This window comes from Centrocercus urophasianus, unplaced genomic scaffold (assembly GCF_019232065.1).
Source record: "Centrocercus urophasianus isolate 14NV4802_14NV808 unplaced genomic scaffold, USGS_Curo_1.0 seq_9, whole genome shotgun sequence".
NCBI classification, from domain to species: Eukaryota; Metazoa; Chordata; class Aves; order Galliformes; family Phasianidae; genus Centrocercus; species Centrocercus urophasianus.
Window position 1 is genome coordinate 10889080 of NW_024885532.1, and position 27975 is coordinate 10917054.

The following is a 27975-nucleotide window of genomic DNA, read 5'->3' on the forward strand; positions in this document are numbered from 1 at the left end:
GAGATACTGACAAATACTCAGACAAGGAATGTAAAATTTGCAGCTGTTCCTCTTTTCCAAAGTTTCATTGCTATTTTATACAGAATGTCTTGGAAGGGAGGAAAACTGCATATCCCAATGATGTATAATTTCTTTGCACAGAAAATATTTAGGAACTACAAATTCGAGTGAAGCGTGACCACAGGATTCAGCAGCACACTTTAAAAGTAGTCCTTTTTTTAAAAAAAGCCATTTCATGTTTTCAATTTCTTTGATTTCCTTGATGTGTCAGAAGCCTTTTGCTTCTAGCAGGAAACAGAAATGTGAGAAAGCAATTACACTGTAAAAAAAACCATTGAAAGGTCTTTACCTCTCTAAACCAACTATGCCTCCTTCTTTCCTGTTCAACCTATGTACTTAGGAAACTCTACACTGAGGTAACACCAACTTAGTGTACCAAGAAATGTACTAATGGATAGAGAATTTTCTTTCTTTTTTCTCTTTGGTTTGAAAAAGAGGAACTGAAGGTGATTATATGGGTTGGGCACTTCAGTCACAAGTTTCTTATATGCATGACTACCCTTTGAAATTTCTCTTCATTACTTTTGACTCATACATCATTGACACAAGACCTACTGCAATGGAAAACTATAATGACCATTTCATGAAGAATAAGTCTGGAATAATTCATTTTGCAGCCATGTTTGCAGGAAATAGCATCAGTCAAAATACTGTACAGGTAATACAACAGAACCTTTTCATTACTTAAAGAGCAAATGTTTATTAATTTTTGCTGTAGGGCTCATTGTGTCTGAATAGTTACATTTAAGTGACATTCTTGTTCTCACTTTTTAAAAGTTTTTTTCTCTCAATAATGAACTATAGCCTTAGTCTAATGATGAGAGACAAGAAAAATAGTCTTCAACGGGAAAAAAAGTGTACACATAGAGCAGGTTTTGTTTGAACTTACCAAAAGCATTATGAATTGTCATTATATGTAGACAAATTAATTTTTGTAAATTTCATGTTGGGAGTTTGTTATTAATTTTCTTAAAATCCAGTAAATGTCAAATTGTCATCTGAAGAACTGTTTAAATGTTGATATAATTTAACTATATAATAGTTTTTGTCTGCCCTCCCAGAAGATCTGGCTGCTGCATAGAAATTTATGAAGCACAATTCATTCAGGAAGCATCTTAAATACTTAAAAAGTGTAAACATTAAGAAATAAATTAATGTCGCTATCTTGTATATTTAGAAATGTTGCCATGGAGAAATTTAGGTTGGAAAGGAATTCTGAAAAATAATCATCTGGTCCAATGTAAAGGCAGGTCCAATTATATCCGATTGCTCAGGGCTTCACCCAGTTGATTGCTAAACCTCTCCAAGGATGAAGATGCTACCACCTCCCTGAGCTATCTGTTTGAGTGTTTGACCATCCTCACAGTCACAGAATCCTTAGAGTTGGAAGGGACTTCAAAGCCATCTAGTCCAGCTCCCCTGCAATGAGCAAGGACATCTACAGCTCCATCACGTTGTGTAGAGCCCCGACCAGTCTGGCCTTGAAAGTCTCCAGAGAGAGGGCAACTGCCACCTGTCTGGGCAGTCTGTTCCAGTGCCTCACCACCCTTGCTGTAAAAGACATTTTCATCATACCCAACCTAAATCTCCACTCTTTAAGTTTGAAACCATTTCCGCTTGTCCTCTCACAACAGACTCCGCTGAAGAGTCTGTCCCCTTCTTTCCTGTAGATACTTTAGATACTGAAAGGCTGCTCTCAGTTTTTCCTTTTCTTCTCCAGGCTGAACAGCCCCAGCTCTTTCAGCCTGTCCTCATAGGAGATGTGTTCAATTTTTCATAATGGACAGTTTGGTGTTGCACTTTTTGTCAGTTTCGTCTTATTCTATATTGTGCAGCTCTGAGGGCAGGCTGGCCCTCAGAAGGCCTACCATCGCATCAGGCAGTTGGAGACTGCACCAAGATCCCTGCCAAGCCCTTTAAGTCTCAATTTGTTCAGCCTCCCCATCTACAATATGTACTCCAGCCTCTGACCATCATGGTGAATCTCTGTGGACTCGCTTTTGTACATGAATGCTTTGAACAAACCCCAAACTGAACATAACTCTCTGGAGGTGGTCTCCCATGTACCAAACAGAAGGGAAGAAGCACTTCCCTTAATGTGCTAGTTATACTGTTAGTACAGCCCGGGATCCTTTGCTGCAAGGGTGTATTGCTGACATGTTAAAAGTTTGTTGCCCACCATAATGTTGAGATCTGTTTCTCCCAAACCGCCTTCCTGTCAGTCCTGGAATATGAGGTTCTAGAGATGGGACTTGCCTTTGAACTCTGTATGGTTCTTGTTGGGTCATTTTTCCAGCCAGTTGATGTCTGTCCAAGACCCTGCCCGGTAGAGACTACGTCTCCAAATTTGGCATTGACTGTGAAGTTGCTGAAGGACGCCTTTGCCCGTTGGATTTTGCGTTGCTGATCACATTTCCTTGCGCTTGGTGTGTCGGCCAAATTTCCATCCACTTCATAGTCTATATCTTACCAATTTGTCCATACTGGAGAACAAATAGTGAATACTAAAGATTGCAGCTAGCATCTTAGAATAGTTCACAGGCCCAGATAACAGAATTTACTGATTATTGGGTGATAACAGACAAGCAAGACAGTCTGGGAAAGATAAATTAGGGGCAGTGAATCAGATTAAATACTTATTACAAAACTATTATCTGCATATGTGAGCTGTCTCACACAAAAACAACAATTCTATTTACAAAAAAATGCACTACAGAAAAACCTAGACTTCAAGAAACCAAAGCTGATCAAGCAATATCAGTACAGATAGTCTCTTGTGTCCAAATATCAGTGCTTTTTTTCCCACGTGAACAATTACCTTTGTCTACATACTATGCCTCCCTCATTCACAGAAACATCATTTTAATCCCATGGTGTGCAAATATTTGTGTTTTTACCTCACTCTCTCAGAATTAGCAAAAGTTGAAGCTTACCTTCAGTAGAGGAAGTATTGCTTCAAGTACTGCTTCAACTTGATGTTTGGAAAATGAAGAAGAAAAGTGTATGTAAGAATCATAAGCTCAATATTTACATACAGTAAATAATTATTGTTCACATCCAGCTAGGAACGATGAAGCAGTTGAAGAGATACTGTCAAGGAAACAGGAAGTAAGAAAAAAAGAAACTTCTAGTTAAATGAAATCTGAGTGAAATCAGTATGCACTTACTTAAACAGTGCCATCAACATTTATGTGATACAGAACTGTAGAGCAAATGCATTCTGCCCCGAGTATCAAAGCTGATAACTAAGATGTATTTCATTGCTTCATCAGAAGATCTGTAATGATTGAATAACCTGATATTAATTGTCAAATTATACAAATTGGGGCTGATAAGGGAATTGTTTTTTCACTTGACATACAAAAGCAGTGTGCCCTTGTGGCAAAGAAGGCCAATTGTACTTCATGTGCACTAAGAAGAGTTGTGGCCAGCAGGTTGAGGGAGGTGCTCCTCCCCCTACTCTGCCCTGGTGAGGCCACATCTGGAGTACTGTGTCCAGTTCTGGGCTCCCCCGGTATGGAAAAGACAGGGATCTACTGGTGAGAATCCAGTGGAGGGCCAAGAAGATGATAAGGGGGCTAGAGCATCTCCCACATGAGGAAAGGCTGAGAGACCTGGGTCTGTTCAGCCTGGAAAAGTGAAGACTGAGGGGGGAATCTGATCAATGCCTATAAACATATAAAGGGCAGATGTCAAGTGGTTGCAGCGTGCTGTTTGCAACAGTGCCCAGCAACAGAACACAGGGCAATGGGCAAAAACTGGAGCACGGAAAGTTCCATCTGAACATGAGGAAAAACTTCTTTTCTGTGAGGGTGACAGAGGGTGACAGAGCATTGGAAGAGGCTGCCCAGAGAGGCCGTGGAGTCTCCCTCTATAGAAATATTCAAAATCCACCTGGACGCTTTCTTGTATAATGTAATGTAGGGAACCTGCTTTAGCAGGGGATTAGACTAGATGGTCTCCAGAGCTCCCTTTCAGCTCTTACAATTCTGTGATTTCCCTCACAGAAAGTAGGGTACAGTCTGATGCTAATTCATGTATATTTTTTCAATTTCTGTGAGCCAGAATTGTTGCAGGGAATGTGACATGAAGCACAAGGTCCAAGAAAAACAATATAGAGAGCTGAAGCATGCATTCATTTGAATGCTATGAATAAGACACCGTTTACAACTCAGATTATAAATATATGCAATATGATGGTGTTTATTTATCTTTTAAAATTCAAATATATGGTAGTAAGTTCATTGCATGCATTATTTCCACACATTTTATTCACACGGCAGATCTAAAAATTACATTATACAACATAAGATAATTTCACAGATATAAAGCAACAATTGTAAACAAAAGAGTTGTTTGCCTTTATGGGAAAAGAGGCATTATTATGGTGAAAATATCTTTCTTCAAAGAAAATCTCCTTAAAGGATTTTCATAGTATTTACGGAAAAATGCTATGGTGATGTTTTCTTCTGCAGTTTCTTGTACCATACAGGTGCCTGAGTATTTGTCTGTAACATAAAGAATGTGTTAGTTGTGAGAAAGAGCAAAAGTCAGAATAAGAACATGCAATCTATGATGAATTCTCTTTCTTTCCTATGTAGCTCATAGTGTTAAATCATTTTTTTCTGCTTAAAGAAAGTAAAATAAAGGTAAGACTATGTATTCAAGGTTATTATTTCTACATATCTGTATTTAAACCAGCTGATTTCTAGGTTATAAAAAGCAGATGAGGTAAATGTTTTGTTTTAAAATATTGAACATGAGTCAAGTGTAGCACAGATAGATTTCATTCTAAATATCATTATTCAGTGCTCCTGTTAGAGAAGGAGATGAAACTCAGAAAAGAGATTTTGTGTGTGCCGTAGACCAACACTTTGTCCAAAATAAGAGCTCTCAAAAAATTATAACCTAAAATGAAAGAATTCAGCAGTTTAATGACAATGCAGGAATAATTTTATTGGTAGAGAATTATCAGTGAGTAACTTCTTGCTTTCATAATCCTTTGGGCTACTGCACATTCAAGACAGTATAGAACATTCTTGGGGCAAATTCAGAAGTTGTTTATATGAAGAAAAAAAACAAAGTGAAGGTGGAACAAGGTTAAGGACTGTTCTACATTCAAGTTTCAGTATTAACTCTTGCTTTTGCTAATACTGTGTCTTGCATCTGTTGTCTCTAAACTCATTCTAAACAGTTTGTTTTCTTCTCCCTATTTGTTCTGTTCCTCCAAGACTTAATAACCAATCAGTCTTCAAATTCAGCTCGCCTTGCATCATGTTTAAATCTTCATCTTTCTCTGATTTTGAAGCTCTCAGTTATAAAAATAAATTTACTCTATTTGTATAAGCTATTAAAATTCTCAAAATTGGCCTAAATGGGCAGGACTTCAACAGGACTATTGAATTATTTCCCCATCTAGTAGGAAACCCTGCAATCAGCTTGTTTGCATTTCCTACTCCAAAGTTATATGAGGAACAATTTCAACATGTCAAAGCATTTCTTTTTCTAGATTGCCACATCATTTCTATATCCCTAAGAAAGGCAAGACAGATTATACACTCAAACTCTGGATCATCTACACAACCTAATCGTTAGCTCACAGTTTGTCTTTGGGTCACTGCACCAAAGACAAAAGCTTGGGATATATGATTTAGCATTTCCAAAAGGATTACAGATGAGACAACACATGGCATGCCTTTTACCTCTGAGCAGTCTCAAAACACTGTCTAAGCAAAATAACAACCACTGAATAATCTAAGCAATTGTCCCCAAATGCCCTCATGCCATACTCAGGGGATGTAATCATTCTCTACATTGTGTATTACAAAAACATTATCTGACGTGTTGCAATATCAATCTTACATCATTTGAGTCTCTTTCAATTTTAAGAAGATTCCACCAGAAATAAAAATAACAAAAAACAACCATATATAGATACACATTTGGACCAAAGCAGCAAAATGTTGGGCCCAGGGGAAAGGGAAAAAAAGAGGGTTGTGTAGATTGAACCAGCCTACCCTAGAGGAAAACAGCTGCAACTATTGTAAATACAAGTTATCATTTGCTTTGTGACTCAGCATTATAATTCTCTTAAATTTATCAGCTGAGGCACTTGTTATCAGAAGCTTCCATATCATTTTTCGGAACCTTTCAAATACCAGAAGCATTGAATTCAGTAGGGAACCCGAAGCATTTAAATCCAAGCATTTATTTTTTTAAAGGTACAGAACAAGGTTTTGTAGTATCAAAATTATCCATAGTAACAGAAGTTATAAAAATCCTAGGCATGTGCCTGTATGTTTACATGTATATGCAGCAGTGTAAATACACATAAATACATTTATTTCCCCACTGCTGCTCCTCAGTACATCTGTACACAATCACCTCATGCTCAGGGTAGACTTAAAATTGCATATTTATTCTGTGCTCATTACAGTTTTGTGAACTGATAGTAATATAATTGGTTTTCTTTTAAAAATCTTGTTTACTTCAAACTTTACATGCACGAACTACCAAACATGTAAATAACATCACAAACTCCTCAAGATCAACCACAGCCACACAAAATTGCAAATACTATGTGGAATAAAGTATGTACCTCCTTGAAGTATGAATTACCTTTTTTCTTTTTAAAGTGTGAGGAAATAAGTTGATGGCACTTACTGTTAGCATAGTACTTACAAATAATGTTGGCTTAGGTCTAAATACATTTTCTTCTTCGTATTCTGGCAGCGGTTTTACTGAAGGGTTTAATTTGTTTTCTGCAGTCAAACTTTTTAAATTAATTTGAGATGGAAGTAAGTTTTGTTCCTTGTGTTTATCCTGTAGATTAATTAGAATCTGTTTCATTACGGCTAGTTCCTGGAAAACCATAAAAGGGCAATGCTCAGTTAATCAGTAAAATCACATTTGAATCTGTTTTGTTAATAATGGATTTTTATTCACCAAATATAATACAAGTCTATTCCAAATACAAGTGGAATAGAAAATCCAACAAGCACCATATACTTACAAAATTACTAATTGCATATTAATAAAAGAAAGTGAAAAATGTACATACGATTTATTTATACAACTCAAATTTTGTACTGAATAATTGCTGTAAAAGACAACATTTGTTGTGTAATGAAGAAGCACTATCTCTTTTAAGTTAAGCTTCCATTTAATTTAAAAGAAATATTTTGAGTTTGTTTTGTTCAGGCAGAGGGAGTTTACCAACATAATTTGTATATGATAAATTGTATTTCAAGTGTTGCGTCTTGCACAAAAGTCTTACTACTAGAAATATACCTGTGTCTTTGTGTTCAGATCAGAAAAGTCAATGCAATACCTTACGAAGACTTAGAGTAACAATGGGATCAAGTGGAAAAGAATTTTTGCGAAACATAAAAAATTCCAACATTGGAAATAAAAAGGAAAAGCATGAGGAAATACTCAGGTTTTTGTTTTTTTTTTTTTTTAATATTCTAATAATTTGTTGGCTAAACAATCTGATTAAAAAACAAAAACAAACAAAAACCACGCTTTCTTACTATTTAGCTGAAAAAAAAATCCATTCAAAAGTTACTGTAAAGTGAGAATGGAAAACTCATGGTATTTTGTGTCTTTAAATGGCTGCCTTTTTGTTGTCATGCATCTCCTAGTGCCTAAAGTTCTATTCCCTTACATCTAGTAGGTAATTAAGTTACAGAATTCAGAATGTTTTATCTGTCGTTCTACACTGTACATAATTCATGCTTCATTACTGCAGAGCTAGGTTAGCAAAGTCAGTAGAAACATCATGCAAAGTGTAAGACAATTTTATATATTTTTAAACTCTATGTTTTAGCTTTCTTACAGTGCTCCTGTTTTCAATAAACACTGCTAAAATATCAGCATTATAATTAGCATTGTATCTTATCTCTCAATCAAAGCAGAGTAATTCATATCTATAGCTGAATGACAAACATTTGCCATGCCTTACCTATTTCTTAATAATTGCCAGAAAAGTATATTGATGCACATTCAGTTTTCACTGCATTTTAATAAGTAGTCAAAAGAAAAGCCTTACAAAACATTCTTGCCATACAGCTTCTCTCTGCCCATTTCTGCCTTAATAGAAGTATTTGTACTCAAAGTCAAAAGAATCACATCTTTAAACTGCCCCAGACTCATTCAGTTACATGAATGGGTGTTACACTCCACAGACCGGCTTTATTGAGTGTACAAATTGTTCTTGTATCTCAGTCATTTAATATTAACTATTTGCATAATTCAACCATGTGTAGTGGCATGTTAAAACAGCATGACTGCAGAGCAGCTGTTTAAAAGGACTGCATAGTTGATGCCAACATGTTTTTCAAAGTTGTAAACTCTGCAAAGATGTTGCCAAAGTGACACATAGACAGAATTTCTTGATGAAAATAACTCAAGCAAGTATATAGCAAATACGTACACCATCACAGGAGATTAAATGGTACATAAACAATGTTTTGACATTAACAAGTGCTGTTCCTATAGTTAAACTTGGCTATTCTGTAGACCAAATAGCTGCACGTTTGATCAAGGCAAAACTCCCAAACTGTCAAGTAGATTTATTTCAGAAACAGAACTGAAACATGGACACGTAAGGTCAAATTCTCTCGTCCAGATCCTTTCAGCACTCTGAGGTCTTCTCTGCTCGCAGTCTGTCCTTTACTTGACAGCCCTGCCTGTTTTCAGACTTGGAATAGACTCTGGAGTCAACTCTGATATGAGCTTCCACTTGATAGGGGAATTCCCAGTGTGAACATATGGGAAGGAATAACAGGGAATTGGGATGGCAAATTAGTCCACAATGTATAAATCAATTTGGCATCATAGCCAAGTTTAATACAAGAATGAAGCCTTAATATTTGTTCTAAAATCCCATTTTGTGAGAAAAAAATTCTAACAGATGTGCCAAAGTACTACAGGAAACACTGAATCCAACAGAATCACTAGTATGTTTACTGCTTAACACGACATTTCACATATTTACCAAAGGTTTGTAGTTTTCTACCCAGGAAATACTGAAAACAAATTTCTGTTTTGAACTGCAGTAGGTTTTCAAGGCCAGGTTGGATGGGGCCTGAGGCAGCCTGATCTAGTACTTGATTTAGCAGCTGGCAACCCTGCCCCTGGGCAGGGGGTTGGAAGTTGATGATCCTCAAGGTCCCTTTCAACCCAAGCCAATATATGATTTCTAAAGATTTCTCTGCTCCTTAACACAATGTTAATTTCTAGTTTTGCTTTTGAATTCTAAACAGAGTCAGCAGTAATACCTGGCACTGCCAGCAAGCTACCATGGTCCAACTATTTTCTAACCTTAAAAGCTGGCAAGTTGGTCTAGAAAGCCAGTAAGGCAAAAGATGCTCAGGACATTGCGCATAGCAGGAATCTGCAAACCTTTTCCACTGTGAAGAGTCATAGGAAAAAAAAAAAAAGGTGTGGGAGAGTAGGTATAGGGTTCAGAATGGACAGGAACAACCTTTTGTGTAGAACGACATGCTTTAGTTTCAGTATAAGCTGAGTATAGGAAGATGTGAGGAGAATTGGATGGTTACAATTCTTATACAATTCTACTGTGTCAATTCCCTGTTTTTATGTCATATCAATCTTGTGGGATCTGATCAATATCTGTAAATACCTATGGTGTGGGAGGCAAAGAGACGAGGCCAGACTTCTTTTAAGTGATGCGTGGCAATAGGACTAGGGGAAATAGCCACAAACTGAAGCATAGGAAGTTCCTCACAATGTGTGTAAGAACTTCTTCATGGTAAGGATGATGGAGCACAGGAACAGGCTGCTCAGAGATGTTGTAGAGTCTCCTTCTCTGGAGACATTCATGACCTGCCTGGACGCTAACCTGTGCAACCTGCTGTTGGGAGCCTGCTTTGGCAGGAGGTTTGGATTTGATGATCTCTGGTGGTCTGTTCCAGCCCCTACAATTCTGTGAATCAGTGCAAATCCTTTTGTCTATGTTATTCACTTTGGTTCTTTCATGCACTGGAGAAACCATGTCACTTAAGCCCTGTATGTCCCAAGCCCTCTGTAGAGATACCTGCCCTTTGCTGCTGGCTTCTGCAGTTATTAAGAAAGCCATGCTATAGACAGTACGGAGTGTCACTGTCTGAGAACTTTGGCTTTTGATGGCCATACAGCCCTTCTTGGGAAGAGTACGAGTACTGGAAGCTGGGAGTGGATTCACCCAGCTCCTCTCTGTACCTGGCTGCACAGCTTTTGTCTCACTTGCATCCACTCTTCACCTCAGGAATATTATGTGCAGATGTGTGGCGGCACACATAGATGGAAAACAATGCAATTAGCTCAAAAAGGTGGGTTAAGATGAAACAAGGAAAAAAAAAAAAGTATGCAACTGGAACAAAAACACTGCTTATACACAGTGAGTGTCACCCGCACAAATAATTATCAGCCCCAGACTGTACCATTAAATATTTTGAAAGTGTGTCCACAGAAATCTAATGAATTCTTGTTTAAGGATTCTAATTTGCTCTGGCTACCAGCACAAATGCCAAAAACACAAAGCAGTGACCTGTTTGACACACAGGATTTAGCTCAAGCTTATAAATTTACATGTCTAAACTTAAGTAGCTACACATGAAATAGGAATCTGATTTTCCATTACAGATGATGTAGCTTGGAAAGTGAGTCAACGCATTCGGAAGTAGACACCTATTGGCATGACAGCTGAATTGTGTTGCAACAACACTAACATATTACTAGGTTGCTAGCGATGAGGCTACTGTGAAGCAAAGGAAAGAATGCTCACCACAGACACCTCCTGTAAATACCTACATTAAGGTGTCACAAGCTGAATCCATTTCTCACCTCACTTTCTTCACTTTTCTGATCCTTCTGCTTCACCACTTCACCTAAAACATCTTTCATCCTAAATAGCCAGTGTACAATTATAACATCTAACATCCTATATTCCACTTGATTATGCACATTTAACAAAGACAATTTGAGCTATAAAATAGTATTTGAAACTTTTGCCATATATGACCAAAACATAACTGTAATTCAAAATAAGTGATTAGAATGAATGGACTGAGAACAAGGGGAGGGACAAAGGGGGAAACCAAGCAAAGGTAAAATATATTGTGTTGTGAGAATAACACAACATCTGTGCATTTCCATTTATTCTTTGCGCTGTTATGACCAAGACTTTAAAACTTGCAAAAGGAATTTTGTGTACCAATACACAAATAACAGTGTTTGGGTTTTTTTTGTTTGTTTGTTTTTTAAATTAAGAAAGGATTTATTGAGTTATAGACAAAGGATAGGCACCAACATTTTCCTTGTTGTTCTTCAATTAAAGTATATTCTGCTTGGGAATTTTTTCCTAATCGTACCTTGTTAATTATTAAGTTGAATGCTATCAGTGCTACTGTTCTGAAACTCTTACAGTCTGTGAAAGTGTTACATCAAAACCACCAACTTTTTAAACAGTGTTAAAAGGAACAAAACCAAGGAAATGTCAATCATTTTTAAAAGGTAAAGGAAAAAAGGCAAAATAGTTGGATCCTGTCAGCATACTCCTATTTCAGTAGAATTTGAAACTCCAATAATAATGTTTGATCTTAACACAGGTGAAAGGAAATTATATTTTATTTAAATTTGTTTTTGCCTGCTTATAAGGATAATTGAACTAGAAATTACAGGAATGGAGACTGAAGATCAGTTTGGGATAAAAATGGATTGTTTCCACTAAATCAACCAGCAGTGTAATTAGAAGATGGAGATGAACAAACAGAAAGATAAAAAGGCAGCAGTTTAAAATATAAATGCATTTATAATTATGAATTCTCTAAACAGCTCTATTAACGTTGCTTTTATTGTCCTTGATACATGCTCAAATATATATGTACCAGAAAAGGCCCTTACATTTCCTAATTGAGTACTACAGAAAGATTATGTTGAATGTTATAAACATATCTTAATTATGTAATCATCAAAAATAAAAGGAATCTCCTGATATTGAAAATTACTGAGACATAAGGAATGCTGTTTTATTAAGTAAATAATTGAAGAAATGAGTTAAAAAAATTATCTACATTGGGCACAATAAGTACTTATCAAAGAGTAATTCCATTTTTTTTTTCAGTGGATTATCAAAAGGTGAGAGGATTTTTCTTCTTACTCTTTTCATGTAATGATAATCAAAGAAAGCAAGAATCTTTTTGGTGCATTCAACAGATCACAGAATAACAGAATGGCCAGGGTTGGAAGGGACCTCAAGGATCTTGAATCTCCAACCCCCTGCCACATGCAGGGCCACCAACCTCCACGTTTAATGCTGAACCAGATCGTAAAGGCCCTTAACGTTATGTATGTGTATAATTATAATAAATGAAACATATAAAATGGATTTCTATAAGCACTTAAAGTAAATTTAGATACCACGCTCTGGAAAGCAGATGCAAAATAACAGTGTTAAGAAAAAGCAACTGACTTACAGGAATCAATTACATAAATATCAGTTCTCATGTTATGCAGCCATGCCCTGCACCTCCAAACACTCCATACAATAACCTTGAAAAGAAACTTCACACAGACCAAATGGAATGGTTGAAAATATTTAATAGGGAGAGACAGGTAACTTTCTGGACTAAAGTTAACTAATTCTGGTAGTAAACAAAGTTTTTAAATTGCGTTAACTCCATCACAGAATCAGCCAGTGGGTGTCAGATCCGTCAGTCTTCCTTCCCATACATTAAACCATATGATTACAGCATTCAGACAAATGTCTTCTGAAGCAAAAGTGATCCTAACAACAGCACCAACAGTTACCTGAACCTTTATCATGACAAACCATATTCTACTTTTAGTTTTACACAGAATTTATGATTACAAACTTCACCTCGGATTAGAACTCCATTTTGAATCAGAAAACTTCTATTGTGGAAGTTGAACAATGTGGTTTTCGTGCTAGAAAATGTATCAGATTCTGGCTGAGCCACCAAATTCTGATGACTGACTAGAGTCCCCAAAGAAGAAAACAGCATAAATTCCCAGTAAAAGAAACAAAACACAGAAGAGGCACTAAATGCTATGAACCTTAAACACGAGAACCCATTTCTCTGACAAAAACAGAAAAATCAGCTGAAAGAAAGGCAAAAACAGATGTTTGCCTTTCTCAGAAATGTTAATCAAAACTTAAAATCTCTCGGAATTTGTGAGTCAAGTACTAAGACAATGGTTTTAGATGTGTCATTTCCCATCCTCCTCAATCTTTAAGACTTGAGTAAAGCGTATATGTTTACCAGCAACTTTGGAAAGCATGTATTCCTCATTTCAACTGCCATATGGTTCCCATGTGGCTAAACATAAAATAAAAATATATATCCAGCCTGGAGAAACTTGTGAGATTATAGCAGTGTCTTTACGTTCAAGAACAGATGAGTGTGCAGACCTCTTTGCATGGAAGGAGACCAGATTAAAAACTGCCTCACAACAGTCTTAGTACATTACCTCTTGAATCGGTGATCAGATTCTTCTCAATGCGGGAGCCAAATAGTAGCCTTGAGTTCAGCAGCCTGCTGACTATACTAGCTATACTTTAATCTTTAAAATAACAACAAAAAAAACAACTATAATAGAACATGCAAGTGAGGGATGACAGCTGTGATGGGATGAAAAATATGTTTGTGTTAAATCAATGCAATCGTTATTCATATGCACTCTCCAGCTTAGGCATCTATTGTAGTCTTCAAACAAGAAGTCGCATGGAAAAGCAGAGTTCAAAAAATGAGGTTATGGATATGTTAAAGATTACTGATTTGAGAAACCTAAAATAGCACTTAAGAATACTAAGTCCATTTGTCAGTGCTTTGTAAAAAGTGCATTTCTGAATGGATTTCTCAGTTCCCCAAGAATTAAAGGCTCACGTTCAGATTCCAAATGTTCTCGGAAGGCCTGAGAAAAATAATTTCTCTTGAGAGAAAGTGATCTAAATCTGGAAATGGGTAGGGCTGGGTGGTTTGGAACAAACTGGCTTCACAGCTGTCTGTCTCAGAGCACTCAGTGGGTCAAATTTGATGGTCATATAATGTGAATAAAATACTAAGGATATTGTCCTGTATGAAGTCTATGCATTTTCTTACTCAGATCCTTCTTAAATACTTATTGTGACTTTCTGTGGAAGTAAGTTCTGTGTTAAAAGCAAAGTTGTATCATATAACAGTTGATGCCAAGATGGAGAGGGATCTCTCTAAGAATTCTGGTTGTAATTCTGCTTTGAATCATATGACCAGATTGTTAGGTGGACTTCCTCACACTGAGCTTCAGACAACTTCCGTAATAACATTTATACCTAGGCAAACTAACTTGTTTGACTCCTTTCTGTACCTGTTGGTGAGATTCATAAGTAACCCTTCATTTAGATGAGGACATGGTAAATCACATCATAATAGTGCTTGTTTTTCTTTTCTGACTGCAAATCAAAAAGGCAAGATCCAACTCTTCTACTGTGTTAACCTGACTTCTCAAAAACATCTCCGATTATCTTTACACTGATAATACTCTTTAATATCACCAGAGACCTGTTAAAATGGAGGTAAACAGAGTCTTCTAGTCCTGATTGAAATGGAGGTAAACAGAGTCTTCTAGTCCTGATTGCTGGCACAGAATATCCAGTCACTGACTTATTTCTGAAGAACAGACCACAGGACTGAAATATAACCCTAGTTTCACCTACCTACATTTGCTATGGCTTGCATACAGCACTTTGTGAAGAAAAAGCTTCAGCATGGTACTCTTAATTCTGGAGTGTGCCCAGATAAAGGAGTCATTTATGTGTCACTATCCAGGAATGAGACTTTCCAGCAAAAGTAGTATCTAGAATGTCTCCTCTTCAGAATACTGACAATGCACATAAGGAACTGTTTTAGAACTCTTCTTCATTGGCTTTACTTTTGCCAAACAGCTGGAGACACACTAAAAAAATTGTCCTCATTTATAACCTGGAAATAATTCCAGGTGGAATTCAGAAAGTGGATAAACCACCGATTCTGCTAGCACAGAATTATTTATGTTAGAGACTAACGATTAAAAGTATGCAATAGGAGAAAGATATTACAGAAGCTCCATTTTATGTATCAGGGAGCAAAATGAAGCAAATGGTAAGTCCTACAGTCTGCATATGATTGCAGATGGACAGGATGCAGTGGCATGAACAATGCAAATTCAGCTTCAACAGTGGAACACTTTGGGTATCAGGAATAGAATCTACATTCACGTCAGATCTCAAAGAAGATTTTAATAACTACCTATTAAATATAAGAAAGTACCACTAACGTTTGACAAAGTTGCATCCTCTGATGCTTCTGTACTGGAAATATCGGAAGTCAGCAAGAATTCTTGTGTGAGATCTGAACATATGGTCATATTAGGCACATGGATACAAACTGTAAAGCTGGAAACTGGAAGACACTATGAAATGTTCTGATCAAACAATTGAACCTGATAACTGGGTGATGGAAAAATGCCAGACCATATGCAGGATGTTGATAGCTTCTCTGCACTACACTTAGTTCGGGAGTTCTCTATATCCAAGTGAATATAGAGCCTTAAAGTGAACTTACAGATCTGTGATAGATCTACAGACTACTTCTTGATGTATAAAGTAAATGCATTAGAACAATAGCAACAATAAAATGGCAAAGTCACCACAGAGAACAAATTCTATCCTTCTGCTTATTTCAGCTGCATTGTTCTCAACAGTTAAATCTAATTTCATATGAAAAATACAAAATAATTTGTCTCATGATTCAGAATTTGCATGCTGAATTCTGAAAAAAAATTCCACTTCTTCTATTAAAGGTAAAAAATATTTTTACAATGATGAAGACTAAACTCAGAACTATTTTTTAATCTGAGTTATTGTGACATGTAGTCAAATTCAAATTTAGTAAAGAGTAAGTTCCATATAAAAAGATGCTACAAAATGCTAGTATGTTAAAACAGCCTTATTAGCACATGCTATTATGAAGAATTTACTGTATTTTCCAGGAGGATAAGCATACTACTACAGTTTGATTTTCCTTGTCTTTGGTATTTTTTACAAAGTACTAAAATTCAATTTCCATTTGGTAGCACTCAAATGCTACCATAAAGTGACCAAAACTAAAAAAAAAAAATAATAATTGCTAGATAAACAGCAGAACGTGACTGGAATATCCATAACCAACGCTGGAAAAAGGAGTACAAAGAAAGAACGGTTTCATGTTCAGAAAACCCTTTTGCCAACAATTTCTTGTTTAAATTTCTTGTTAAATTTTCTAATACTGGCTCCCTCGAAAATATATCATTTAAAACAGACATGCCAATTTTACCTTGTAATCCATGAATTGCATTTTGTCTAAGAAACTTTCTGTTACTGAGAGTAAAAATGTATTTGAATTGGACTTAATATTAACTCACACTATTGAACCCTGTGTTACTATCATTTTTCCCAAGGTTCTAAAAAAAATAATGAACTGCTGATTAGTAAACACTAGTTAGTATACAGATCCTTACTGTACACAACTGCAAAAGCTGCAGAAGGTAATTCTTCAAAGAGTAGCTATAAAAACTGGTAAGATATTCTGAATAATATAGTTCCAACAAAAGATGAATTGTACCCAACTGTTAAATCCTTCCTCTTCCTAAATTCATTATTTGGAATTCAAGTTTTATTAAAGTTTGACAACAACAAAATAGATAACAAAAATGAGGAATACTGCTGAGGAGCATTTTTTTTTTCTTTGTACAATATGAGCTAGAAACTTCTCTACACTCATTTAGCACTGTAAATGTCACTTTGTTTCTCCAAGTTTTAAGCTGAGAATAGCTCCAGGGCTTACTTGTGATGCAGAAATGGCCCTGTAATCTACTTAGAAAACACGCAGAACATTAATAGAAACTAGAATCTTGGAACACAAACGTAGCATAAGAAAAATGATAATTACTCTGTGGCTTAACATTTAAAAAGAGAGCTAAGCATTGTACATCAGCATTTTTTTTATATAAAACAAGTTGCAGCACATAGATGAGCAGGAAGTCATTCACTTTTGAAACACAAATAATTTTGACATTATTCTGTGCAATCTTTTAAACAAAAAAGAGAGGGAAAGAGCAGAGCTAGAGATTGTTTGAAGGCACCTGTTACCAATCACTTATTTTCAGTCGTATCTCCCCAACCCCTGCAGATAGCCCTTCCTTTCCCTCTTGCCTACAAAGAAGTTTTCTCTTTTCATCCAGTAAGCTTCCATCCCCGATTAAACACGTACTGCCCTCCCCCTTATGACTCCAGAGCCTTTTGTGAGCCTCTGAACTTCACTCTACCTCTCTTTTTGCAGATGGCAGCTGTTGTTACTCTCCAGGTTCCTACAACCAATGCACTGACCTCCTGTCCCATGTTACTTCAGTCAACCTTCTTCAACATAACTTAATTACAGCTAAGGACAGTCTTAGCCATTTTTTAAAGTATGACTAATAACAAAGTGCTGAAAACTCATCTGGAATCCTCAAGGTCATTGCTGAAATGGAATGAAATGGTGCAAGGAGCCAATTTAGCAATGAGGGACAATCCTTAAGGAGAATATGAAAGGAAGAAAGACAAATATGAGAATTTAAGAGTAGCTGATCAAAGTAAGGTAAAGACATTTCACTTCTCTAAAAAGAAAAAGAAAAAAAACATGCTTCTTTTCTTTTACTCTTATGAGTAAAATAATGGGATAACAATTGAGAAGCAACAAGGTTTTGTGCAAGATATTGGTATAAGTTGGCATGTGCCAACACAGAGACTATTAGATTCTCAGATTCTAGAAATATTAGATTCAGAACAATATCACAATTCCAAATGTTTCTGATAATCTACCTAATGATGCTTAAAGTCCAATATTCATCAAAATTTATTGAAATCCTTGAGAACCATAGCCTTTTTATTTAGAGAAGTACTCTGAAAAAAAAACAGTTAGAACCATTAACAAACTATGCATATTCTAATAGGACTAATTAGTAGCTGTTCCTCCTGCCTGATCATGTGGACTCCCTCCAATCTCATGCACACAGTGGAAAATACATTAAGCACACATTCATTAAAAAAGCAAAAATATGACAGTTTTTCCACATTTTGGGAATAATGAAATAACGATTTTCTGTTCTTAACTTTGTCTTACTCTTCCATTTGTTCTGCCTTTTTTCTTTGCTCTCATGCATTACCTATGCAATGGCTGCCTTATGTTTCTCAACTTGCATTCAACTGACTCCCTTTTCGCTTCAACAAAACAAGCTACATTTTTAATCCTGTTCACATGAGAGCTTCAGCCTGCTATGGATTTTCTTCTCTCTGGGTTTTTTTTTTTTTGTTTTTTTTTGTTTGTTTGTTTGTTTGTTTTTTTGCTAGTGAAGAAATGTCTTTTTAAAGAAAGAGTGTTTTCTTGTTTTGTTTTCAGGAATTTGCTGAAAATAAAGACAAAAGGCGATAATAAAGTTAATAATAAAGACAACTACAAAAATGGCTAAGGACAGTATGACCCAATCTCTTTGGATATGTCAATGTTGTTAAACAGAACAGCACCCAGTCTGGAGCAGACTACACACTACAGAGTCTACAGAGCTGGAGCACTGTACCTTGATAAACTATATTGGATAAGTATTACCTTGCTCCCTTTTTCTGTTGTGGATGAGTTTAAGTATTGTTAGGAAAGGTTCACTGCTATTCAGCAATCTGCTCCCCTCAAAAGGAGAGATGGATGAAATTGCACCACATTCGCTTCCTTTGGTTCGCTGGTTTCTGCTGGGATGGTTCCCAGCAGATTTTGCATCCTCAAGCATGTGGTAGGTGTGGTAGGTTATTAATTCATATTTAAACTTCACATGATTTTAAAATGTTTGAATTAAAACAAAAGAAATGTCTCAGTGTTAAGGTAACATAACGATCACGTAGGCCTAGAGGAGACTACTGTGTACAGAGCTAATCTAGTCTGCAGGACAGCTGTCATAAGCAGTATGAAACCAGTATGGCACTGGAACAGGGGTCCCTGACCTTTAATAGCACAGATGTGACTTCTGGAATAAAGACCCAAATGAAGAACGACTATTCAAACTGTGCATGTAGTGTATAGGCACATGCATATTGATGAGAAAAACTAAATGTATCCATTCCACAGTTCAAATTTTAAAAAACAAAGTTAGTTTTAATTTTTAAGAAGCTTACAGGACTTTGGAAAGTGGACTTTTTCAGGAGACGTGAATTAAAAAATCAATGTGATTGTAAATTCTTAAAACAATACACAAAGTGAAAATGTAATTTGCTTGGGAAATTACTTCCAAATTGCAATCAATTCACGTATAAGAAGATTACTTAGAAGAAAAAAAGAGGTAATTCGCATCTAGTAAGGAAAAATAAACACTGAGGAGATTTTCTTTTCAAGCCTTTAATCAGAAAAATGTAAGGAAAAAAGAATGACTGATTAAGATACTGCATTAGCGCACATGGATTCATGGCTTAACCTCTGCCACAAACTCCATGAAGTTTTGGCAAGCCACCATTTTTTTCATTGTGGTTGCTGCTTCTACCAAACAGAGCTAATACTTTTCTGCTCCGTGTTACGAGGACAGTATTTGTGAGGTATTCAGTTATTGTGATGAAGGCCAGAGAAATATTCAATACACAGGATTATTTTTATGTATTGTTAAGAGACAGGGAAAATGTTGAAAAGGGGAAGTGTTACATGGCAGAGAAAAGCATTATGCTTATTCATAAATGGCGAGTCGTGAATTTGATTTGGAAAGCTTTTGATCAGCCAGTAGGTATACAAATTCAACATAACAGCCACTCAGGCAATAAGCATTTTAACATTAACCTAGGTAGACTATTTCAGCAAGAATAGCTCAATAAGAATTTTTTACTAATTCAGGCACACGTATTTAGGCAGATGTAGCCCTCAATTCAATTAGAGTGATACAATAATCTACTGACATAAGCTAAATTGATTTAAGTAAACAAACAGCAATCAAGCCCCATGTGTTTGTATCCATTTAACTGACTGATATCAAATGTATTTAAACTACTGTTAGACTTTTACTGCTGTGTCCCATAGCAGACAGCCAATGCTTGGTTTGTGGTTGCTAACTCAACTTGAAGAGCTTTGGCACAGTAACACATGAATGCGTCACCAAGGCGGGTGACTAGTTCTGCAAGTTTACATTCTATCACTTGTATGCACAGCTGCTAATGTACTACAAGTGCACAGATGTGTAAGGGAGATAAAATCTCAGCAGATTTTCATGTGATTTTAACCAGTATATGATGTTAAGGTGCTTATAACTAATAATGTCTGCACAATTATGTTCTAAGAAATTAATAGACTTTACAGACAATCTTCCTTTGCGCTGCTCGTGTTGTAAATTTTACCCTTTTCTTTCTTACTACAATATCCTCACAATGGTAGTTTTATATATTAAAAATTACTCTTTCGGCAGAGGTGGTTTAAGGCAAGATAAATAAATTAATAAATAAAAAGTAGTACAACTCGAGTTATCGCCTCTATATTCATAAGAACTAAAACTGTTCTTTGCACTCAGTGGAATGCCTATTTAATGCCTTTCTATTGCTGTTTCTTACATCACTATCTCATTTTTTTCTTTTTATGTCTCCTAGAATATTTATATTTGAAAAACAAAATAAAAAAACCTCTCCATTTATTATAATTGTTCTACCTTTTTAAAAACAAAACAAAACAAAAAACAGTGGATTATGCACACACATAGAAAATATAAGTAAGTATTTATTTTCAAGACTTTAGAAATTAAGTTTCTATACTCCACACTTTGAATTGGATAAGCTAAACAACTTTAATTTTGCACATTTTAGCATTCCTTTACAATATGTTTCCATCTTAAATATCTGAAGAAATAGTACAATGTCATGCATCAAAGCATAGCAAATTTACAGCCTCTTAAATGTAATCTCAGAAAATGATTGCTAAAGGTTTTTGCCAAAAATCTGAGCACTGACAGACTGTCCTTCCAAGTTTTTATCTGAGGTTTGTAAGCCAATGAATAAAGTCTAAAATTACAGTTCTGATGTTTCAAAATACCAACAACTGCATTGACCATGAAAGACAATGGAAGTGCCAAGATCACATATTTCTTTTAGTCAAAGTTTGATTATTAGAAGAGAAGGAAAATAAAGAAAATCACAGATCAAAAGCTTCATCTGGAAAGATTTAGTGGATTCATCTCACTTAACTTTAGCACTTCACAGATACTGCACTTTAGTGCCTGTAAGTTACAGATCAGTGCTGCCTGCCGGAAAGGATAAGGTTTGGATACAAAGAAAAGCACAGAAGCTTTGTGTGCTTTGCTCTGCAGTTCTAGACACAAATGCCTGTCACCCTCTCCCCCAGATAAGAAATACTGACATATATTTTTAAAAGGTTCTTCAAACTGCTGACCTACCAGATAACAATTCAATAAACTTTCTCATTGTAGTCTAGGCTACACTTCTGTTCAGTGATATGAGTGGTTCCAGTGCACTATTAGAGAAGTGCCAGAGCTGGTGCAAGATGAGGACAGAGAAGAAGGCATAAGCAAAGCAGGAAGGCAGTGTTATAGATATCAGGTCAAATCAGGACTAATGTGTAATTTCATCCTGATTATTTCTGAAGGAAAATCCTTCCTTTTTGCACCACTCTGACTACACAAAGACATTAGGGCAAGAAAGGTCCACCTTTGCAGGTATAAAGCTAAAGGCAGAGTTGGATAAATCAAGGTTCAAGTTTTTATGTGTGTGGTTTGGTTAGCCATGGTGAAAGATAAAGTTTATGCTGATTAAAAAAATAATGCAAAGTACAAATAGTAACACAAAACAGTTTGGAATTGTTATATCCTTCTAAAAAAAGAAATACATTTTAGTAGAGGCTATTAATGGGAAACTCCACTGTCTCTCTGAACAATGTTTTATGCTCTTCTGTTGGATCTGGAAAAACAATTACAAACCTTATTGGTTACCCTGATAAAATGTAAAATTTCTTAGCATGAAATCATGTGAAAAACTTGACTGTACCAATTGTACTTGCTATCATGCATTCAGGGACTTATGAATGGCATCACATTTTCTTCTGATAGCTCAAAGAGGACAGCTGCACTGTGAAGGCCATATTATGAGCCTTTAAGAACATAATCTCAGCATGATTCCAGATACCAAACCTGCTCTGAAGTAATAGTTTGCATTTATCCATATAAAGAAGAAATCCACAGAAATTGTGAATGTACCAGCATATTCTCAATGATTTACATGAGAAGCTAGATTAAAAGGTTTTCGAAATTCATTTACTAATTGATTAATGAAAAAAAGGAAACAGAAGACCAAGAAACAACTGAAATAAGCAAACATAAAAGCAGCTTCTGTTTTTCTCCTGAATGGGTGGCCATACTTTTTAAGAAAGTACCAAATCAAATGACAACTTTTCATTTCAATTTCTCAGAGCAAATGTAATATTCAACATCAGATTACCTCAGTCTCCATAATTTGAAATAATGAGCTGTTTTATTATATGAAATACATTCTTTTCTGTAATAAAAGAATAATATGAATTCTTCCAATATTTAGAGTTCAGTATTAAACTTCTTTCTTCCAAGATTAAAATAAATGATAGAGGAAGTAAGATTAACCATAAATATAAAACCTTTATGTAACAAGTATGCAAAATGCTATAGTTACTTCAAAATCAAAGGGTATGAATCCAGCTGATATCACAAGGAGATAAAAATGAAAAATGACAACAACAAAAAACCAAAAAACCCACCCACCCAGCCTCAAACTCTTAACATTTCATTAAAAAATGAGTTAATGCAATCTGAGACCACACAGGCTGGAATACCTTATATCAAAAGTGTAGACTTACTGAAACATGGAAAGACAGCATTGACACTGGTGCTTGTACTTTCAGTGTACTTAAAACATTAGTTTATATTAACTATGAACATCTTAGGTTTATCTATTCAAGAATTCTACTGTTCTAACTTGAAAACAAGGGTACAAGGGTAATTCCTAACATGAATTGACAGTTTTATATGCACAATGATTAAACAAGACTGATAGTGATCATATTACGTAACAGAATACAGTGAACACTTATCACCGTCATTCATATCTTTTCAAAATACATAAATTAAGGATTTAAACACTGCATATTACTTATATTTAAAAATAGCCCGCCTAAATGAAATCATGAAATTATGATATTGCTGCATATTTTATACAGCTTTCTTTATTAAGATGGCAGAGAAATTTACTTGAAGACTAACTCTTTGTAAACTAAGTTGTCCTATTCCGTACAAGCCATTCTATGATTCTATGTGTGTTAAGACTCAGTCCTGATATTGAAATTTAATTATATGATGTAGAGAAAGACATTAGAAATAAGAACTATCAAATGATCACTTTTGATGTACCAACTGATGATCCTACTATGTTAATGAGACCTGAAAATTACTCTGGGGAAGCACGTTCAATTACTCTCTTCTGTAACAACACTATTTTAATTGCTGTACACGGAACTTCAGAAGCATGACAATTCTGAAAGTTAAATGTGAAAACTATTCTAGGAGGATATTGCATCAGATGACCACCCAGTGTGATTCAGCAAAGAAAGTAAACACATTAAGAACTCTTGTCCTTTTTACTTCCATTTAAGGGGATTCGAATCTGAGATCTGATCACAGGAAAATGACAGTAGTTTTAGCTTAAGTCAAGGCTTACTTAGTCTCAGCTGTCAGTGAAATTATTTCAGTTTTATTCTAATAAAAATGGTTTTCTAACTGGTTAGCACAGACAAACTGTGTTGGATCGGTTCAAAAAATGAGTTCTGCTGTAAAAATCTAAGAAGGGAGTTTGGGGCAACAGCAGTGAAAGAAGATGGGGTAAAGAATTTTGGAGGTGTAGTGAGAAGACTTCAAGAGGTATGTGAATAGTCCGCTTTCTGTAGAAATAATGGTATCAGAATGAGTGACAAGGATACTTTAGGAGAATTGCAAGTTCCTTGAAAGGCATCTCCCCATCATCTCAGTCTATTGATATAACGACTTCAAGATGACCATTCTGAACCAGTAAGAGGTTATTTAGGTTCCATTACCTTGTGTAGGTAGTTTGTCTTGCTTTTTCTCACATTCATAATTTTTGATTCGTTAATGTTTTCTTGTTTTGCAAATCTTTGCCAAAACATTCAGTAACTCTGGGAGAGCATTTAATCACTCCTCACTGTCAGCTTTTGTTTTTATATCTTCACTATTCTCTAGCTTCAGCAAACCTTCCATATTATTATTTACGCTTTTCCAGATTTGTTCTGGAAAAATTTGGAATTCCATAGGTAAATTTCATTTATTTCTATCCTCTTTTACAGACATTTAATTTACAGAAGGATTTTCTCCCTTACTCCACAGTAGATTAGTCTTTCAATATTGTTAAAGGCAAGATCTTTACAAAAGCCTTTTGGAAATCTCCATATAATGTATTGACTCCTAAAATACAAGATTTTGCACACTTTTAGATGTGAAGCACTCTTCTTCCAGAAGCACTCTGACTTCTTGCTTGGATGAAACTCAGGTGTGTTTATACAGAAATATGATTCTGGATGAAACCTAAGTGATTGCCATCTAGTTTCCTTTCCTCATCCTGACTTTCTCCAATAGTTCCCTGTCCGGAGAACCCAGAATTGGATTTAGTACTCCAGATGTGACCTCACCAGGGCAGAGTAGAGGGGGCAGATCACCTCCCTCCACCTGCTGGCAACACTTTGTTAATGGATACCAGGATAGCCCAGATACCTCTGGCCTTCTTGCCCACAAGGGCTCACTACTGGCTCATGGTCAGCCTGTTTAGCAAACTGTTGTACATCAGGACATCTATGTTCAGGTTCTCCATGGTGCCTGACAGATATCATCACGTGTGTTTCTCAGAACGACACAGGAAAAGAAAAGAAATAAAAAAATCAAACCTAAACATTTTTTCCTATGGTTTAAGGCTAAGGAGAGAGAAAATTGACTTTATGTTAGTTATGCTAAAACAGAAAGATTACCTCACGATGATTTAGAAGTCTCTCCAAATCTGCTGCCATTTGATTCTTGACACGCAGCAAAGCTGTCTTTTCTTTATTTAAAAGACTGGCAAAAAAAGAGGATAGGAAATACGGTAATAGCAACAGATAATCTCTTTTAATCTTGTATTCAGGTTGAAACATGCATTTTCTAAAGCTAAATATTGGCAACAATGAAAATCTGCTCAAGTAATTGTATCAGATGATCCTGCTCTGTCTTTAAGCACAGGAATTTTTATAAAAGGACCTAAATGCAGCCATGTATACAAAATCTTATTTAGTCAAGTAATTCTATTCAATTTTTTTTTTTAATTCCTTGAAGGGTAATTTAAAAATTGTCAGAACCTTCTATTATTATCTATTGGTTTATTCTTAGCAAAAGGAGTTCATTTCAAAAGCTATGCAAGGTTTGTTGTACCTCCGATTTCAATATCAAAATTCCTTTTTCTACCTACATCACTAGTACAGCAGACATCACCCTTTCAAAAATCACCTTTTTTGACATTACTGTATTTAAAATTCCGAAAATAAATACAAGAAATATCAAGATGCAGCTTCCACTTTCAGCTCTGTAGTTTCAGCAGAAATTTCAAATGTGTTTTTTTATTTGATATGACAAGAGACTCAAAAGAATCAAGTCTTTCTTATGAACAGCGTGAAAACTATTTTAGCATAAATACATGCAATATCAAATTTAGCTTTAATTGTCCTTTTTTAAACAATTATGTAATCTGAACATTTTATTTTGTGTACACATTCTGATTCTAGGTAGCAATTCACCTAATATAGCTAAATATATTTCCACAATTATCTCAAACAACAGTTTCCAATAATAAACTTCACACTAACGCATACTTAATGTCTGGACATAATCTATTTTCTTAAAATAGACGGAATTTTTCTTAGCAGAACAATGTTGTACCATTACTGTGACTTAACTAAATAGGTTCTGCAATATAAACTGCAATATACATCAGCAGCTATGCAAAATTCAACTCTGCATATGGAATGAAAACATACAATACTGAATCGGATTATGAGTTCAAAAGCAAATGTATTAAAATTTTAGAAATTGAGTGGAGCAATTATGTATATTGCAAACACAATTATTTAGTATTCCCAATATTTGATCAAGAAATTATCAGCAAAATAAATCAACATTTTCTTTAGTTGTATGCGTAACATCTGCTTGTTTCAAGTAAACATCATTCTCTGTCCCAGACATTTTCTGGAATTTTCTTACAAGATTTGTATTGGAGACTTCGGCTGTCAATTTCTTCTGGCATTCATCAATACTCTGAAATTTTGCTTACTATGATCAGATTGCTTAGCTGCCTTGCTCAGTTTCTTAAAAGGGCAATAGTAAAATTTATGAAAAACTACAAGGATATTATACTATTTTCAAGAGTTTTATTTTCCGTGACATTTTTAATCATAATAAAATTGCTGTACTGTTTTTTCTTGGGTTAATTTGTTGTAATTTACTGATGCAAAAGTTTTTCTTGGATTTTCTCAGAGCAGAAACCAATTATTTTAGACAATGACTCACAAACTTATTAGAGAAGCAATAACGAAAAGTTCCTGTACGACTTAAATAGTGTACTGAATAAGCACATACAAAAGTGTTCATGACTAACCAGAAATTCATGTTCAAGGTTTAATTTCATCCACAGAGTAAAACCTATTCTAGTTATACCAGTTGTATTTTCTGAAAGAATGACAAAACCAACCCATGTGGAGCACTCTCAGCATTATTTTCATTTTCTTTGTTTATGATAAAATACAGGAATTACTCTGCTATATCATTCAGTAGCACTTTAAGTGTTTTCTGTTGTATGTAAAAATGCTATGAATGCAGAATTACCAAAATACACTTCAGATTTAGTAGTTCTGCAATAATTATGCTTTTTCATCATTGCTGTCAGAAGGGAATAATTCATACACTTCTGAAAGAGTACTGCAAAAGAGGCATATATACAATTAACATGTTAATAAATTCACACCTATAATGACCACATAAAACTTCCTGAAAGTTCACTTTGGGGAAGAAGATAATTTCAGTCCCTGTAAAGAAAATGTTCTAACAAGTATCTTGGATATAAGAGGTCAATGAGGTTCTAACTTTAAGCCATCTGACATGTCCATCAACAAGCAGTTTAAACTAATCCAGTTTTAATTTGTGGTGTAAGAAAGCAGACAGCAATTCCTTTAAAGTTCATTTCAGATGACTTAAGTGAAACCTGCTGCTCAATGGACAGCCTTTTCTATCCCTAACCATGTGGGTAGAAAAATTGTGACTTTGCAAAAAGATCATTCTACTAATCTGCATTAATGACAGGCAGGTCCTTGACCAATCAGATCTTTTTTTGTAACTGGGTGACCTACCTGGTGGAAGATGGAAAGGCTGTTGATGTAGTCTACTTAGGCTTCAACAAAGCCTTTAACACTGTCTCCCACAGAATACGGCTGGAGAAGCTGGCAGCCCATAGCTTCTCTTTGTTGAGTAAAGAACTGGCTGGAGGACTGGACCCAGGAGTACTGGTGAATGGAGTTAAATCCAGCTGGCTACAGGCCACAAGGGATGTTCTCAAGGGTCGGTGCTGGGGCCTGTCCTCTCCAATATCTTTACTGATGACCTGGATGGGAGCATTGAGTGCACCTTCAGTAAGTTGGCAGTTGACACTAAGTTGGCAGGAAATGTCAATCTGCTCAGGGGTAGGAAGGCCCTACAGAGAGATCTGGACAGGCTGGGTCTCAGAGCTGAGGCCTATGGGATGAAGTTCAGTAAGACCCAGTCCTGGGTCCTACA

At 35.6% G+C, this 27975-nt stretch overlaps 1 protein-coding gene across 4 annotated transcripts in view; it reads right to left on the reverse strand.

Annotated features, from left to right (window-relative positions):
- Positions 1 to 4236: 4236 nt before the first annotated feature.
- PIBF1 (progesterone immunomodulatory binding factor 1) overlaps positions 4237 to 27975 on the reverse strand; it is a 135247-nt gene continuing 111508 nt past the window's right edge. For 2 of the 4 annotated variants that reach the window (XM_042839048.1, XM_042839046.1), the window contains 2 exons: positions 25149 to 25233; positions 4237 to 6921 (listed from right to left, as the gene is read on the reverse strand). In XM_042839048.1, coding sequence (XP_042694982.1) covers positions 6637 to 6921; positions 25149 to 25233 — 370 coding nt within the window. In that variant the 3' untranslated portion in view covers positions 4237 to 6636. The remainder of the gene's footprint in view (positions 6922 to 25148; positions 25234 to 27975) is intronic. The other 2 variants (XM_042839047.1, XM_042839049.1) reach the window with 2 other exon arrangements.